The 18982-nt window shown below is 53.1% G+C and overlaps 1 protein-coding gene across 4 annotated transcripts in view; it reads left to right on the plus strand.

Annotated features, from left to right (window-relative positions):
- Window positions 1-17093, plus strand: part of Tdrp (testis development related protein) — a 28025-nt gene extending 10932 nt beyond the window's left edge. For all 4 annotated transcript variants that reach the window (XM_063275650.1, NM_001100791.2, XM_006253399.3 and 1 more), the window contains exons 3-4: window positions 13207-13304; window positions 14788-17093. In XM_063275650.1, the coding sequence (XP_063131720.1) occupies window positions 13207-13304; window positions 14788-15136 (447 nt within the window). In that variant the 3' untranslated portion in view covers window positions 15137-17093. The remainder of the gene's footprint in view (window positions 1-13206; window positions 13305-14787) is intronic.
- The last annotated feature ends 1889 nt before the right edge of the window (window positions 17094-18982 follow it).

An 18982-nucleotide genomic window follows, 5' to 3' on the forward strand; every position in this document is an offset into this window, starting at 1 on the left:
CGTGGTGCTCACCCGCTCGCCCACATTCTTAGCCAGCTGAACTCTGTAGGTTACAAACATGGCTGCTGCTTTGTTTCTCTCTTCCATGTTACCTGTGGTATAGAATTCCATTCGCAGGCCAATTCTGTCTGGTCTCCTACGGAGGGAGTATTTTCTTCAGCCTCACCACTCTCTTTGTGCAGATGCCTTTACTCTGACCCTGCGGTCTCACCAGTACCCTATAATACGGAATTTGGAGACAGACGCTTGTTACGACTTGGGGGCTGCCCACATCCACCTTCACCCAGAGCCACCCAGTGCTTCCTATGGTACAGGATGTACCTGAAACTTGCCCTCTTTGTGGATTGCTTTTGGCCCATCTGTGCATTTGGTCCTTTCCTAACCAGTCTGTTATGTGGGTGGTAACATCTAACCTCTTCTCACTAGTGCCTATGCCCTTCCTTCTGTTCTCAGACTAATGGGAACTACCATTGCCCTATACTTAATACCTACCAAGGCGAGAGGGCACCATGGAGGCCAAAGATAGGAGCGTGAATCAACACCCCCATGCCTGCAGCAGCTCTTCCAGTTTAGACATGGAAGTGTTTTTCAGCAGGTGCCTGCCACGGACATGCCTCAAATGAACCAGTGGACTCACATCTTTTTCTTGGCCCAACGAGGGCTGTGGTAAGGAGCGTCACCATCACTGCCTTCTTTCCACACAGTAGCCTGAGAGGATGGGGGACACACTCGGGTAAGGGGCTCAAAGTGTGTCCAGGCCCCAGTTCTCTGTGGTGAGCCATTCTGATCATCTCCCAGAGATGAACTGTGAACACAGGAGCTATCCACTGGAATAGCTGCAGAGTGTCTGTCTGTCTGTCTGTCTGTCTGTCTCTCTGTGTGTCCATCCATCTGTCTGTCTGTGTCCATCCGTCTGTCTGTCTGTCTTATACATACACACCCCACGCAAACAGGAAACAGCAGACTCTTCTCTGGTGAGCATTTCACAGTGCTTATAGCAGAACCCACAGCTTTTTCCCTGCCTGAGCTTCTCACACTGTGTGTGTCTTTGAGCTCGGACGCAGGTGTGTATGTGTTCTCATGGTTTACCTCAGTGGACAGGAGCCTGCAAGCAGCCCTCTCTGTCAGGGGTCCAGCACCCCCTTGTTCTGCCCCTGGCTCTGTGAGGTCAGTTGTGGGAGCACACCACTCTGCAGCTTTTTCTTCTCGGATGTTCCGAGTCTCGTGAAAACTCTCCTGTAGCCTGATACTCTGATTCTGATAAAAAGGCCTTGGGTTGGGTTTCACCGTTGACCTAGAATCCTACATTTCTCGAGAATACAAGTTTCTCCCTACCCTGAGTTTTAACATAAGATAATCTGAGTTCCAAGTTCATAGCTTGGGCTATCTCTCTTGCATCTCTCTTGCATCATGATCAAACACAGCCTGTCTGGGTAGGAGGCACAGCCTGCATGGGTAGGAGGCACAGCCTGCTCGGGTAGGAGGCACAGCCTGCTCGGGTAGGAGGCACAGCCTGGACGGGTAGGAGGCACAGCCTGCCCGGGTAGGAGGCACAGCCTGTCTGGGTAGGAGGCACAGCCTGCCCGGGTAGGAGGCACAGCCTGCCCGGGTAGGAGGCACAGCCTGCTCGGGTAGGAGGCACAGCCTGCTCGGGTAGGAGGCACAGCCTGCTCGGGTAGGAGGCACAGCCTGGACGGGTAGGAGGCACAGCCTGCCCGGGTAGGAGGCACAGCCTGTCTGGGTAGGAGGCACAGCCTGCTCGGGTAGGAGGCACAGCCTGTCCGGGTAGGAGGCACAGCCTGCCCGGGTAGGAGGCACAGCCTGTCTGGGTAGGAGGCACAGCCTGCATGGGTAGGAGGCACAGCCTGCCCGGGTAGGAGGCACAGCCTGTCTGGGTAGGAGGCACAGCCTGCCCGGGTAGGAGGCACAGCCTGCATGGGTAGGAGGCACAGCCTGCATGGGTAGGAGGCACAGCCTGCCCGGGTAGGAGGCACAGCCTGCCCGGGTAGGAGGCACAGCCTGCATGGGTAGGAGGCACAGCCTGCCCGGGTAGGAGGCACAGCCTGCTCGGGTAGGAGGCACAGCCTGTCCGGGTAGGAGGCACAGCCTGCCCGGGTAGGAGGCACAGCCTGTCTGGGTAGGAGGCACAGCCTGCATGGGTAGGAGGCACAGCCTGCCCGGGTAGGAGGCACAGCCTGTCTGGGTAGGAGGCACAGCCTGCTCGGGTAGGAGGCACAGCCTGCATGGGTAGGAGGCACAGCCTGCTCGGGTAGGAGGCACAGCCTGTCCGGGTAGGAGGCACAGCCTGCATGGGTAGGAGGCACAGCCTGCTCGGGTAGGAGGCACAGCCTGTCCGGGTAGGAGGCACAGCCTGCCCGGGTAGGAGGCACAGCCTGTCTGGGTAGGAGGCACAGCCTGCATGGGTAGGAGGCACAGCCTGCTCGGGTAGGAGGCACAGCCTGCCCGGGTAGGAGGCACAGCCTGCCCGGGTAGGAGGCACAGCCTGCCCGGGTAGGAGGCACAGCCTGCACGGGTAGGAGGCACAGCCTGCACGGGTAGGAGGCACAGCCTGCCCGGGTAGGAGGCACAGCCTGCCCGGGTAGGAGGCACAGCCTGTCTGGGTAGGAGGCACAGCCTGCCCGGGTAGGAGGCACAGCCTGCTCCTAGTGTAAACATCGCTCACAGTGGCAGCCATGCCTACAGTGACCATGGAGAATAGGATGCTGACGCTCTTGGTGACACCCAGAAGTGTCCCCAGGAAGGCTCCTGCTCCCACCGAGCGGATCACCGCTTGCTGTGGGATATAAAAGCAAGCCTTTACCTCCTTCTGCTAGCATGCCAACGAACCACAGTGCAGTCCCATCAGACTCCATCTTGGGGAACCAGTGAGTCTATTGAGCTCAGCTAGAGGCGTGGGTGACTCCAGAGCAGGCCCTCAGCTGCCTGGGCGAGTCCCTCAGTCAGCTCCCCCTGCCCTATACACGTCCCACTTTCGGAGCCTATGGGGCTGTGTACAATTAGGGCGGGTTCACGCACAGCTGAATGGGAGGTGCGGCTGGAGAGGCCAAGCTCTCAAGTGAGAGTCCGTGCAAGGACTTTCCCACACCTCCTTGTCTGCATGGGAAAGTGCCATGCTTAACAGGCTCCGTCCTGAGGGTCCCTAGCATAGTCAGAGCCTCTTTGATGAGAGCCGTGGCTGTCAGCTTGAAGGAGGATGCCCACACATGAAGGAGGATGCTCACACATGAAGGAGGATGCTCACACATGAAGGAGGATGCTCACACATGAAGGAGGATGCCCACACAGGAAGGAGGATGCCCACACAGGAAGGAGGATGCTCACACATGAAGGAGGATGCTCACACATGAAGGAGGATGCCCACACATGAAGGAGGATGCCCACACAGAAAGGAGGATGCCCACACAGGAAGGAGGATGCCCACACAGAAAGGAGGATGCCCACACAGGAAGGAGGATGCTCACACATGAAGGAGGATGCCCACACGGGAAGGAAGATGCCCACACAGGAAGGAGGATGCTCACACAGGAAGGAGGATGCTCACACATGAAGGAGGATGCCCACACAGGAAGGAAGATGCCCACACAGGAAGGAGGATGCTCACACAGGAAGGAGGATGCTCACACATGAAGGAGGATGCCCACACGGGAAGGAAGATGCCCACACAGGAAGGAGGATGCTCACACATGAAGGAGGATGCCCACACAGGAAGGAGGATGCCCACACATACATGAAGGAGGATGCTCACACATGAAGGAGGATGCCCACACTTGAAGGAGGATGCTCACACATGAAGGAGGATGCTCACACATGAAGGAAGATGCCCACACAGGAAGGAGGATGCTCACACAGGAAGGAGGATGCTCACACATGAAGGAGGATGCCCACACAGGAAGGAGGATGCCCACACATACATGAAGGAGGATGCTTACACATGAAGGAGGATGCCCACACTTGAAGGAGGATGCCCACACATGAAGGAGGATGCCCACACATGAAGGAGGATGCCCACACGGGAAGGAGGATGCCCACACATGAAGGAGGATGCCCACACGGGAAGGAGGATGCTCACACGGGAAGGAGGATGCTCACACAGGAAGGAGGATGCCCACACTTGAAGGAGGATGCTCACACATGAAGGAGGATGCCCACACATGAAGGAGGATGCCCACACATGAAGGAGGATGCTCACACATGAAGGAGGATGCCCACACGGGAAGGAAGATACCCACACAGGAAGGAGGATGCTCACACATGAAGGAGGATGCTCACACATGAAGGAGGATGCCCACACAGGAAGGAGGATGCCCACACATACATGAAGGAGGATGCTCACACATGAAGGAGGATGCCCACACAGGAAGGAGGATGCTCACACATGAAGGAGGATGCCCACACATGAAGGAGGATGCCCACACATGAAGGAGGATGCCCACACGGGAAGGAGGATGCCCACACGGGAAGGAGGATGCTCACACGGGAAGGAGGATGCTCACACAGGAAGGAGGATGCCCACACTTGAAGGAGGATGCTCACACATGAAGGAGGATGCCCACACAGGAAGGAGGATGCCCACACATGAAGGAGGATGCCCACACATGAAGGAGGATGCCCACACGGGAAGGAGGATGCCCACACGGGAAGGAGGATGCTCACACAGGAAGGAGGATGCCCACACGGGAAGGAGGATGCTCACACGGGAAGGAGGATGCTCACACAGGAAGGAGGATGTCCACACATGAAGGAGGATGCCCACACAGGAAGGAGGATGTTCACACAGGAAGGAGGATGCTCACACATGAGGGAGGATGCTCACACAGGAAGGAGGATGCCCACACATGAGGGAGGATGCCCACACATGAGGGAGGATGCCCACACAGGAAGGAGGATGCCCACACGGGAAGGAGGATGCCCACACAGGAAGGAGGATGCCCACACATGAAGGAGGATGCCCACACAGGAAGGAGGATGCTCACACATGAAGGAGGATGCCCACACAGGAAGGAGGATGCTCACACAGGAAGGAGGATGCTCACACATGAAGGAGGATGCCCACACATGAAGGAGGATGCTCACACATGAAGGAGGATGCCCACACGGGAAGGAAGATGCCCACACAGGAAGGAGGATGCTCACATAGGAAGGAGGATGCTCACACATGAAGGAGGATGCCCACACAGGAAGGAGGATGCCCACACATGAAGGAGGATGCTCACACATGAAGGAGGATGCTCACACATGAAGGAGGATGCCCACACATGAAGGAGGATGCTCACACATGAAGGAGGATGCCCACACATGAAGGAGGATGCCCACACATGAGGGAGGATGCTCACACATGAGGGAGGATGCTCACACAGGAAGGAGGATGTCCACACATGAAGGAGGATGCCCACACAGGAAGGAGGATGCTCACACAGGAAGGAGGATGCCCACACATGAGGGAGGATGCTCACACAGGAAGGAGGATGCTCACACAGGAAGGAGGATGCTCACACATGAAGGAGGATGCCCACACGGGAAGGAAGATGCCCACACAGGAAGGAGGATGCCCACACATGAAGGAGGATGCCCACACATACATGAAGGAGGATGCTCACACATGAAGGAGGATGCCCACACATGAAGGAGGATGCTCACACATGAAGGAGGATGCCCACACATGAAGGAGGATGCCCACACATGAGGGAGGATGCTCACACATGAAGGAGGATGCCCACACATGAAGGAGGATGCCCACACATGAAGGAGGATGCCCACACGTGAAGGAGGATGCCCACACGGGAAGGAGGATGCTCACACATGAAGGAGGATGCCCACACAGGAAGGAGGATGCCCACACATACATGAAGGAGGATGCTCACACATGAAGGAGGATGCCCACACAGGAAGGAGGATGCTCACACATGAAGGAGGATGCCCACACATGAAGGAGGATGCCCACACATGAAGGAGGATGCCCACACGTGAAGGAGGATGCCCACACGGGAAGGAGGATGCTCACACGGGAAGGAGGATGCTCACACAGGAAGGAGGATGCCCACACTTGAAGGAGGATGCCCACACATACATGAAGGAGGATGCTCACACATGAAGGAGGATGCCCACACAGGAAGGAGGATGCTCACACATGAAGGAGGATGCCCACACATGAAGGAGGATGCCCACACATGAAGGAGGATGCCCACACGTGAAGGAGGATGCCCACACGGGAAGGAGGATGCTCACACGGGAAGGAGGATGCTCACACAGGAAGGAGGATGCCCACACTTGAAGGAGGATGCTCACACATGAAGGAGGATGCCCACACATGAAGGAGGATGCCCACACGGGAAGGAGGATGCCCACACGGGAAGGAGGATGCCCACACGGGAAGGAGGATGCTCACACGGGAAGGAGGATGCCCACACGGGAAGGAGGATGCTCACACGGGAAGGAGGATGCTCACACAGGAAGGAGGATGTCCACACATGAAGGAGGATGCCCACACATGAAGGAGGATGCTCACACAGGAAGGAGGATGCTCACACATGAAGGAGGATGCCCACACAGGAAGGAGGATGCCCACACATACATGAAGGAGGATGCTCACACATGAAGGAGGATGCCCACACAGGAAGGAGGATGCTCACACATGAAGGAGGATGCCCACACATGAAGGAGGATGCCCACACATGAAGGAGGATGCCCACACGTGAAGGAGGATGCCCACACGGGAAGGAGGATGCTCACACGGGAAGGAGGATGCTCACACAGGAAGGAGGATGCCCACACTTGAAGGAGGATGCTCACACATGAAGGAGGATGCCCACACATGAAGGAGGATGCCCACACGGGAAGGAGGATGCCCACACGGGAAGGAGGATGCCCACACGGGAAGGAGGATGCTCACACGGGAAGGAGGATGCCCACACGGGAAGGAGGATGCTCACACGGGAAGGAGGATGCTCACACAGGAAGGAGGATGTCCACACATGAAGGAGGATGCCCACACAGGAAGGAGGATGTTCACACAGGAAGGAGGATGCTCACACATGAGGGAGGATGCTCACACAGGAAGGAGGATGCCCACACATGAGGGAGGATGCCCACACATGAGGGAGGATGCCCACACAGGAAGGAGGATGCCCACACAGGAAGGAGGATGCTCACACAGGAAGGAGGATGCCCACACAGGAAGGAGGATGCTCACACAGGAAGGAGGATGCTCACACATGAAGGAGGATGCCCACACATGAAGGAGGATGCTCACACATGAAGGAGGATGCCCACACGGGAAGGAAGATGCCCACACAGGAAGGAGGATGCTCACACAGGAAGGAGGATGCTCACACATGAAGGAGGATACCCACACAGGAAGGAGGATGCTCACACATGAAGGAGGATGCCCACACATGAAGGAGGATGCCCACACAGGAAGGAGGATGCCCACACAGGAAGGAGGATGCTCACACATGAAGGAGGATGCTCACACAGGAAGGAGGATGCCCACACATGAAGGAGGATGCCCACACATGAAGGAGGATGCCCACACAGGAAGGAGGATGCTCACACAGGAAGGAGGATGCCCACACAGGAAGGAGGATGCCCACACAGGAAGGAGGATGCCCACACATGAAGGAGGATGCTCACACATGAAGGAGGATGCTCACACATGAAGGAGTATGCCCACACATGAAGGAGGATGCTCACACATGAGGGAGGATGCCCACACATGAAGGAGGATGCCCACACATGAAGGAGGATGCCCACACATGAAGGAGGATGCCCACACATGAAGGAGGATGCCCACACAGGAAGGAGGATGCCCACACAGGAGGGAGGATGCCCACACAGGAGGGAGGATGCTCACACAGGAAGGAGGATGCCCACACGGGAAGGAGGATGCCCACACAGGAAGGAGGAAGCCCACACATGCCCAGGCACAGGTATCTCAGTGCCCTTACTCCCTACCACGAGTTACAGGACACATTTCTATCCTCCTTTCAGACAAGATGCCTGCCTCGGGCCTCATTATAGAAAACTCTGGAGTTGGGAAGAACCCCAGCAGGATGTAGCCCCATCCACATGTAGCCTGCGCATGGCTGTGGGACCAGTGCATCCTTTGGAGGTGTATGGACAGTGAGTGACCCCCCGTTCACCTGTCTGTCTGTCCATCCTTGGGGAATGCCCAAGACCTCCAGCAGATGCCTTTATGCAGGAGATGGGCAGCACAGCTGCTCCTGTACCGTGGACTGGATAAACCCATGCTGGAGTCGGCCTGTGATAGATGAAGCCCTCACATCTGCCTGCCTTAAATATGCTAAACTTCGCTTCCTACCTGCAGGAAAATAGAGACATAGCTGCTACTCTGCCTTGCGCTCTGAGGAGCCCGGGGATATTTGTTCAAAACTTTGATGCTGTAGTGGGAGCTGTGGGTAGGAAAAGTGGCACAGTTTGGAAAGCAAGGTTAGTAGCGTTGAGTGTATGTGTGTGAGTGTGAGTGTATGTGTGTATATGAATGAGTGTATGTGAGTGTGCAGTGTGTATGCATGTGTGTGAATGTATGTGAGTGTATGTGAGTGTGCAGTGGGTATGCATGTGTGTGTCTATGAGTGTATGTGAGTGTGCAGTATGTATGCATGTGTGAGTGTATATGAGTGTATGTGAGTGTGCAGTGTGTAGGCATGTGTCTGAGTGTATATGAGTGTATGAGTGTGCAGTGTGTAGGCATGTGTCTGAGTGTATATGAGTGTATGAGTGTGCAGTGTGTAGGCATGTGTGTGTATGAGTGTATGAGTGTGCAGTGTGCATGCATGTGTCTGAGTGTATATGAGTGTATGTGAGTGTGCAGTGTGCATGCATGTGTGTGAGTGTATATGAGTGTATGAGTGTGCAGTGTGTAGGCATGTGTCTGAGTGTATATGAGTGTATGTGAGTGTGCAGTGTGCATGCATGTGTGTGAGTGTATATGAGTGTATGAGTGTGCAGTGTGCATGCATGTGTCTGAGTGTATATGAGTGTATGTGAGTGTGCAGTGTGTATGCATGTGTGTGAGTGTATATGAGTGTGTGTGTGAGTATGCAGTATGTATGCAACTGTGAGTGTGGTGTGTGTGTGTGTGTGTGTGTGTGTGTGTGTGTGTGTGTGTGTAGGAGGGGGGAGCTGACTCCTTTTGAGTCTTGGCTGGCTTTGTACTTTGTACTTACTACATAGCTCAGGTTGACCGGGAACTCATTACCTTCCTGTCTCAGCCTCCTTCGTGGTCAGTCTTGGACATTTTCCTGTGTCCCGTGCTCATGATGTACCCTGGGGCCTGCGGGAGTCTCCCATGGCTCTTCTGCATGTTTGACAAGCCCCTTGGCCTCACCACTCCAGTGAGAGTCCGGAGGACTGAAAGGCCCTTCCCCTCCCTCCACTTCCAGCTTATGTGCCTGACTGAAAACTAGGGAAAGATCACAGGTTGGCTTTACACTGACAGAACTTGCTCCCTGTTCTGGAGCTTCCCTCTCTTGCTCTATTAGCCTTCACTGTGTTAGTTTCCTGACAGTTTCTGATTTTCATTTAGGTTTGTCTTCCCTAAAGGGCAGAGAGCTCAGAAGGAAATTTCTTAGAGGCCCACACAGTGGAGGGTATACACTCACCCTACACAGGCAAGCCCCACCTCAGGTCCACATTTGGCCTCCCCGAACTATTAACATCTTCCGATACCCAGGGCCTCCTGCCCTAGCACTCCTGTGGGCTGTTCCTGTGAAGTTCTTCCTGAGTGAAACACGAAGGTCCCTCCCAGGGGGCAAGTGTCTGGGCTCGGCACGCCCTTCCAGGATCACTGAGGCAGTCCAGGCTGCACTTGCCTGATCAAGGACACTGCAGTGAGAAGGGCCACAATCCTTACCTCAGGAGCCCTCCCTGTGTAGGAGGATTGCAGGACCACGTAGGGCCGTGGTTGCCAAGTTGACTCACAGAACACACAGTTGAGAAGAGCAAGGCTGTGGGTACAGGGGCCAGTGTGCACATAGGCCAATCCACAGAACACAACGTCCAAGGGATGGCATGGCCTGGTGCACCCAGAGATCAGGACTGTCACCTGTGACAGGTCTGAACCATGCTACAAATGAGTGTCCTGTGCTGGGCGGAGGCCGGAGTATGCAGTGTCTTAGAGCTCACGGTCCACGGGGGAATCCTGAAACTTCTGCACCACAGCACCGGGGGGACCCAGAAGGAAGAAAAGTGTTCTTCTCCATTTCTCTCTCCACTCTCTGGAGAAGCTGTTCTGCAGCTCTTGCCAGGGCTCAAGAGCTGCCCTCCCTGCCCCCCGAGGTCTGTCTCCAACTGTCTCCACACTTGGTAGTGTAGTTGGAGCCACAGACTCTTGGCTCAGGACTTCGGTGTGGGCTGTGCTGTGGCTCAGAAGCCTTGATGGTGGTTTCGTTGCTCTCATGCCATAGGAGGTCAGTAGTTAGCCTCTGGATTGGTGATGGAACTAGACTTTGCTCCTTGAGGGACGTGTCCTGCATGGGGACCAGGGAGCATCAGTGCCTTGTTAGCTCTGTGAACATTCTTGTCCGGTATGTTTGATGATGTCCAATGAGTTAATGTATACACAGATCTTCTCATGGGGCAACTTAGGTCTGACATAGCTGCAAGCTTTGCACCTCCCCCTGCTAGGATGACCTCTGTCCTGACGCCTAGGAGAATCATTTGCCCTGTATCCTCAGGCATCAGGGCCAACCTTCCCGGAAGTGCTTTAAATGACTAGAATCTAACGTTTTTGAATTTAAGTGCTAGCTCATGGTACAGATTTAGCCCTCAGGCTGGCTTCTGTAGGGTCTCCAAGAAATAGAACCAACTCATAAGAAAAACACCAGCAGTGAGTCCTGGAGTCTTTATTTGCTCCAAATCCAGCAAGACATATAAACTTAACAAACCTTGATATCTCCCTCGGCCTGAGTCGACTTCATGCCCACAGGATATGCCAGTTAACGGCCTTGGAAAGAATGTTCACTGAGAGGACCCAGAGAACATGGAGTCCACATCCCCTGAGACTCTTGGGCATTTTGTTTGAGAGATGGGAAACTGTGCCTGGGGTTTCTGTAATGCTTGTGGAGTGGACAAATGAGAAACTAACAAGCCAGAAGAAGCAGGAGGGAACTTCTGGCCTGGAAACCAATCCAGTGTGACGTCAGCCATTCCCTTCTGCACATGAGTACGGCTCCCTTGGCATGGTGCACACTTGAAGTCATGCCAGAAGGCTCAGCAATGGCTGCTCTTAGGAAACGCCAGCAGGTGATTAGGCGGGTGGACAGGAGCACGGGAGACCCAACTGCCCACAGCTGGCCACTGGCCCAACAAACCTATCTGTATTAATGGTCTCATCGTACCTCCAGTACCCTGACTCTGAGGGAGGAATGTCCTTCTGTCCTTCCTGAAGAATGCCTTTCCCTCTCACTTTGCATCTAGGAAGTTTTTCTCCCTAGGTCCGGTTTCCCTTCCTTTGTTCATTTTTCCCCCTCAAGGCTCTTTGTCTAAACCCCATTAACTGCAGACTCTAGTGCATCCTCTTCCTAAACGAGACGTGGGTGGTATTCAGAGCTCCTGAGGCCCCTCTCTCACTGGCTTGTCTTACAATGCCAGCTGGCTCCCTGGCACCTCTGGTCAGGGATTGGTGGAATGTCCAGCCCCGCTTGGGAGGGGCAAACAAGCTGGCCTGGCTTGATGGCTGTTCGTGGAGTCTGCACTGGAGGGTCTGGGCTTGGTGAACAGCATACCCCGCCCCCTCAAAAAAAAAACAAACCTTGGGTGCTGCTTCAGTCAAGTGCTTTGGGGCCTCACTGTTTGTATCCTCATGGGGAGTCACTGTAAAGATCAATACAGACTGCTCCCACCCCCGCAGCCTCGGCAGCACTGGGGAAACTTGTGTTACTTGGTGGGTATCTTTTGGGCACCCGGAAGGGTAAACTCTCATCTCATAGCCAAGTTTTCATTTTTGCTGTAGTGGCTTCTTCGATGTGGGACACCACCTAGGACTCCAGCACAGTGGGCTTGGTGGAGGGCCTGACAGTTGGAGACAGACCACTGCCCAGAGTGGATTCCTAAAGTCCAGACTGACAAGGGGCACAAAGGGGAAGTGTGGTTCCTGGGCACATTTGATTTCCCACTGCCCTGGTGGGTTTGCTGAAAATGTTCATCATGTTGTCTCATATCAGAGGCCTCCCCGCCTCTGAGTTCTGTTTTTACCACTCTCCTTTCATATTTCCTTTCTAACTCCTCAAAGTACAGCGTTGCTCTATGACAGTTCCCATTACGCAAAGCAGCAGAGAGATGATATGGGGACGCAAAATTAGATTTCCAGGAAACTTCCAGGCTCTCCGAATTCCTTTCTGCTTAGTAAGTTAGTTAATGATCTACAGTGATGTTCTTTGTAAGATCTTGATTTCATAAGTGAAATTGTATAAAATCATCCACAGAACACATTATTTCTTCTCCAAGCTTCTTTTGGAGGTTGGCTAGGCATCACCATTCCCTAACTGCTGGGGCTGGAGACCCTGTAAAGAGCCTCAGGCCCCTTCTTCCAAGTCCAAAGGGTGAGTCGTGAGCAGCCATCTTGAGAGAGTGACATCACCAGGAATGCAAAAAGCTTGCTGGCATCAGAGGCCGGATTCCTTCCTGTGTGGTAATCTTCACTGGCCCATAACTGGGCTTTAACATGACTCTCCACAAGGAAAACATTGTTGGCTAGAGCATTTCAAGATGTAGTTTCCCCGGAACATAGGTGAGTAGGTAGGATGTATTTTTGTGTAGATATGGAAGGGTCTGGGACGTGCTTGGCCTCAGTCATTTCCATCAACATGTCCATGAGATTATAATGGGGCCGGAGACGCCCTTTTACCAACTGTGCCATAGCCGTCGTCACCAGGACAATCCATTCCTTCCACGAAAGCACAGAACGCATGGACAGTCATGTTTGTCCCATAGCACCTGGACATGTAAGGCGTCACCTGTTTCTCGGCTCAGTTCCCACACCACGTAGCAGCTGGTGTGTGGTAGATTATACAGTTCAGGTGTGAGTCAGCCGCTCTCAGGACGAGAACAGAGGTAAAGTCACCTGGTGCCGCCAACAGTGAGCCGTCGTGGGCTTGCTGGCACGGGGGGCAGACCTGTGCACTGTGGCACCGGCTCTGACTCTCTCTTTACCTCTCACCGATTCAGGGGGCAAGCCTCAGAGGTTGGAAAGAAGCAACATCTCTGTTTAATAAAGATGACGAAGAACGCCTGCTCGAGACTTCCAGATCGTCCAAGTCCAAAGGGTGAGTCAGAAGCAGCCATCTTGAGAAAGTGGCCACACCAGGGACACAAGGAGGCTGCTGTGGTGTAAGGAGAGGGGTTATCACACCCACCATTGCCCCCGCAGAGGCCTCTGCTGCCCCAGACAAGCTGTGAGATATGAATGCTTGGGTGCACAAAGAGATGGGGTGCACTTTTGGGGAGCCCCGGGGACAACTAAAATGTACCTTGGGTAGAAGTTATGTAGCCAGAACAGGCTAAAGCAAAGTAAAAAGCTCAAAGTTGTAAATCAACCACACAGAAGGCAGCCTGGAGCCGTGCTTATGCTGTGGACCTCACTAGCCGGAAGGGCTCAGCAGCCTTGTCTGTGACTTTAAGTAGCTTCAGGAAGTGACGGACAGGACTGCTGATAGGATACAGGTTTAGGACTAAGGTGGGGGTGGAGCAGTGCACTTACTGAGCACACACACAGGACCTGGTTTGGTCCCAGCACCCTCAAAACTGAACAAAACCACAAGTAGTGATGGGAAACCACAAAAGATTCTAGAAGGTTAAGTATAAGCTGACACATTGTTGCTACCTTATACATTTATCAGAGCGCCAAGCTTGCATTTCCAGGCGCTGCCTGTTGATGGTAGGACTAGACCTTGGACCCCTGTAGCTGTGTTTTCTTCTGGTAGAGGATGATCTGTGGTGGCGGCCTCCTGCAGTGATGGAGCAGTGGTTTCACAAAAGGTCCTCTTGGTCACTGGGTGATGTGCCCATCGGTTTGGACACCTGTGTCTAGTGTCTGCCACACTGTCTGAGTGGCGTTAATAGGCAGCTAGTCAGGACACTGACGTGTTCTCTGTATCATTCATTCATTGTTTTTTTTTTTCTTTTTTTCTTTTTCTTTTCCCCCCTTTGACTTTTCCAGACAGGGTTTCTCTGTGTAGCCCTGGCTGCCCTGGAACTCACTCTATAAACCAGGTTGGCCGTGAACTCAGAGAGATCCACCTGCCTCTGCCTCCTGAGTGCTGGATCCAAGCTGTGTGGTGACTGCCAGGCTAGTCATTTCCTTTTCATGAAAGGAGCTCTGAGTAATTGTTTTCTTGAGGAAATCACCTACCCAATGTTTAAGAGACGTTTGCTGTATGAGGCACCCTGCTGAAAACGCACTATGGCATAGAATTTCCCCTTTACTTACAACCTAAACTGGACCTTGGTTTTCGTGTCTGGTTTGCTCCAATGCCCATTTACTCCCGCAGTGGCCTTTGAGAATTCGTTCCTTGTGAAGTGGCATCCAGTCTCCTGTCTAAGACCTGCTCCTTGGAAAGCCGAGGCACGCATGGCTTCTGTAGGCTTCTGCGGGCTAAGCTTGCACTGTTGTTGTTAATATTTATCTCACAGTCCTGCACACATTTCTATTGGCCTTCTAAGCAGGTTAAAGTTTTTAGGGGAAAAAAAAACTTTATAAGACCGACACATAATGAGAGCTCTGTGTGACCAAAACCGTTTCATCTACAGAACTAACGTACGACTCAAAGAAGAGCTGAAGGCAGAGAAGAAATCGGGATTTTGGGACGCCTTGGTTTTGAAACAGAATGTTCAGCCTAAAAAGCCAGATCAGATGGAAGGTTGGGAGCCTCCCAAGCTCACTGCTGAAGACGTGGCCACCGACCATACCGAGGACGGTATAAGCAGCCTCCCACCCTGGTCTGCCTGGGAGGACGATACCAAGGGCTCTACCAAGTACACCAGCCTCGCCAGCTCAGCCAGCAGCTCCCGCTGGAGCCTCCGCTCAGCGGGGAAGCTGGTCAGCATCAGGCGACAGAGCAAAGGCCACCTGACAGAGACCTGTGAGGAGGTGGAATGAACTGAAGGGGCTTCACAGGGCACCACATTGCTTTTACGGTCGGCCAAGCCCGCTGGCCGCCTCCTAGTGCACCATTAATTCCTTGAGCCCTCTCCTAGCCCAGGGAAGGAACCCACTGAGTTGCTTGTGTTTCGTGCTCAGTGACCCACACACACCATGGCTTCCTGGTGACATCTGGTCGCCTTGCTGCAGAAACGTCCACCCGCTGGGAGCGTGTATGCTGAACGGATGTGTGCATTGTAGACACTGTCCTGTGAGCCAGTCTCCTCTAGGGTTCATGCCAGCCTCACTCACCTGAGTTTTTAGGACGTCCCCATCTTGTCCCTGCATGAGACATGAGTGCCGCAGCTAACTGAACATGGCCTCTGTGGCGCCCTCTCCCTTTGTCAGAAGCAACTCCCAAAGGTTACAGTAACTCAGTTTAACAACAGATTCATTTTTCCTTATTAAGTTAAAAGCAAAGCAAAGTCTGGATTCTGGAAGCAAGGTGGTCTGAGGTAGGGAGTCAGGGCATCTTGAGGGCGCATCTGCTTAGGAGGAGTGGTCTGCAGTGTGGGCCTGGGGCGGCAACTAGTTCTTTTATGGAATTTTATTTTTACCTTTGAACGTTTAAATACAGATCTTTATTTTCTTCCAGAACGTGTTGATTTTTAAACTTAAAGACGAAAGAAATACTAGGAATAAATTTTGGTCACCCAATAATCTTTGCTCAGAAAACATTAACTTGCTCACTGTAGAGTTAAACTGTAGATAAAACACTGAAGTGCCTCGTTTCTATTCTTCTCAGATGATTAGTTTTTCAAAATGAGAAGCTTTTGTGACTGATGTTAAATCTATAAGAAGTGTGTCTCCCCCTACTCTGCCTGTCTCACACTGCTGACTGTCCTCGGCTGTGGTCCCTGTATGGCTGTCTGCAGCGCACGTGTGTGTCTTTGCTCTCCAGTTATAGGACTTGGACAGGGGAGCTGTGTTCCTCTCTGTTTTGGTTAAGAATTAAAAGCCTCCCGTCAGTCACACTGTCCTTGAGTCACCACAGTGTGAGCACCGTGCTTTGTGTGCCCTGATGTCCCTCGCAGTGATCCGTGGTAGGGTTGAGTGGCCGGGTTTACTAGATCCACCACCCAGCTAGCCAGCCACCTGTCCACCCGTCCACGCATCACTCTGTCTACCCATAAACCGAGCTGTTAGTCTTGTAAAAATAGAACAGTAAGTTTGCTTAATGAGCTTTGAGAGGAGGGTTCGAATAAACAACGTTAACACCTGGAAGTTGTGGAATTATGGAGATTCTGATTCGTAGTGCAAAGTTGTCATTTTTGCCATAACATGTGAGTTTGAAAACATTTATCCTCAGGTAAATGGTTGAGTGCATGAGCTCTGACTCTCTAGTCTTCAAACCGAGGTAACCGCAGGCTAGGACAGAAGAGCAGGCCCATGCTGACGCCCACCGCAGGAACCCACTGGTGTGTCTGGCTAACCACCTGTGGCGCAGGAAAACAAACCCAGCCTTGAGAATGTAGGGAACGAGCTCTTGGACACACAGCCTCTGTCTGTGTTCACTGGGCCTGCGCTGAGTGCCTATAGCTCACTGTGCCCGTGTGCCTGAGACGCAGTGTTGCGTGTTGACACGGGGACCTTTACCCCGTCCGTCGCCTCTCAGGAGGTGAAAATGCACTGTAAACCAGAAAGAGTAATTAAAAATAATTTTTCCTTCTGTTGTATCAGATTAAAATATCTTGCGTTTGAGACCTTTAGCGTGTATATTTATTGGTATGCTTCCAGGAGAACGTCTCTTCAAAGGCTTCACATGAACGTGCTCTGCTCAGATGCAGTTCGCGATGTCGCCGTGATTCTGGGGCCGGCAGAGGGGACCCAATGTCTGTACCTAGAACTCTGTTCTGTGCTTTTCCGGGAGGGGCAGAGTCTTCCTTAAAGCTAAGGATTAAAGAAAATAAAAGAACTGGCGTCTGCCTCCTTGATCTACCCCGGCTTTCCTGACGTGGTGACCTTGCAGTCCTGATCCCAGGACATGTCCATCCACCTTCCGTAAGAAAACTGACAGTTTGGGCAGAACTTCTGCACGTGTACCTTCTTGTTAGGTGAGCTGACTATACTGGGCTGTCACCCGGAGGGTGACCGCGCACTGGGTGCCCTGGGCTGCTTCCGGTCTGCCACCCTTAGTCAATGAGTTAAATTAGCCCTCAAGCAAATCGTTATCTTAGACCTCAGCTGAGAAACAGGAGTGTGCCAGAGACAGTATGGGTTTGTTTTGATTTGTTTTAATTTACCCACTCTCTTTGTAAAAATGTAACCATCCCCTGGAAATAAGTCTCCCCCCCACCGACCCAAACAGTGACCTTTATTAAGATTAACACCCACGGGAACTGGACCCTGTGAAAGCTCCTGGAAGCCTGTGGGTGTCCCATCTGACTCCAGGTGACTTAAAGAGGGAGGAGGTATTGGGCTTCTCATGGCCCAGCACCTCTGCCACTCACCTACCTGATCCTAGTCAGACTTGGTCAGATCATGGCAGCCCTGTTGTTCAGACTTCACAGGGCTGCCTCAGTGTGTGGTCCCCGTTGCCTCCTGGCCGGTGAACCTGCTTGCTTTTGGTGACTTACTCCTTGCTCTCTGACTCTTAGCCATACATCAGCTGGGATTAGATCACCTGACTCACCAGACGACAGTGTGAGGAGGAAAGACGGCTTCTTTAATACTGATCAGCTTTTTAAAACATTCACAAAGGGTCCTTGGTTTTGAGGAAGAACCCCAAGACATCAGTCACTTTAATGGGAGAGTATGATCCCGTGCACACACCCCATGTGCCCAGAGCACAGCCTGGCCTTTTCCAGCCGGATGTGAGCACCGACCCACCCGTCCACCTACCTGAGCTCACCTACCCAGAATGTTACAGACTCAGCTCTCAAGGGGGTCAGGCCTAGGGTTTCCACCATAAGTGCTGGCCAGGGGGCAGTTATGGCGTTGTCATTTCAGGCAAGTGGCCCCTATTCCACAGAGCTGCTGCGAGGCTTCCAATGTATGCTGGTCCAACAAGTGCCCATCCTTATTTCTTGATGAAGCTACTGGATCTTGTGTCCTGGATTTCCTGAACCGCCCAGGACTAGGATGAACCTCTCCTCACCCTGGCATTGGTCTTGAAATACAGTAGCCACTAGGGGGCTCACTCAGAGCCATGCAAATACATCACTCAACTCTGTTACCATCGAGCACTCAGGAGGAAGATGCTGGCATTGTTACATAATAGGGAAACCAAGATCATTCTCCTGCTGTTAGCCATGTTAGTGTTTGCAGTCGAGAGCATCCATCCGGTGGTGCGCAGGGACCTGAGCCTGAGGTCACAGAGGCAGGCAGAGAAGGCATGGACAGGACTGCAAGGCAGGGACTCTGAACCTAGGGCTGGTAAAGCCATGAACTAACGTCAATGCCTGGCCTCCATCATAGATTAATCTTGACTAAGCTTCATCCACTAAATAGAACAGCTGAGGTCGGGACCCGGAGGTGTCGGAGGAGCAGCCCATCCCTGCCAGCCTTAGCTGTGATAACTAAGAGCTTGCTGGCTTACTTTGGTTTGGCTTCTCACCTTGGCTATTTCCTCTGGCACATGCCCTCCGTAGACTCCACAGTAGGGCATATATTCAGTCCGTGGGCATCATCTTCATGAACTTCACCCCTTCCTTCCCGGATTCACAGCCTCTGCCCCACCCCCCACCCCGGGGACAGAAGGGACACACCTATAGGTCCTCTGTCCTCCTGGATCCTAAAGAGAAGCGGGGAAATGTGGATGACGGGGAACACCTGGTAGGGAAGGTCTGCCATTGCTAGGTCATG

Source organism: Rattus norvegicus, chromosome 16 (genome assembly GCF_036323735.1).
Source record: "Rattus norvegicus strain BN/NHsdMcwi chromosome 16, GRCr8, whole genome shotgun sequence".
NCBI lineage: Eukaryota > Metazoa > Chordata > Mammalia > Rodentia > Muridae > Rattus > Rattus norvegicus.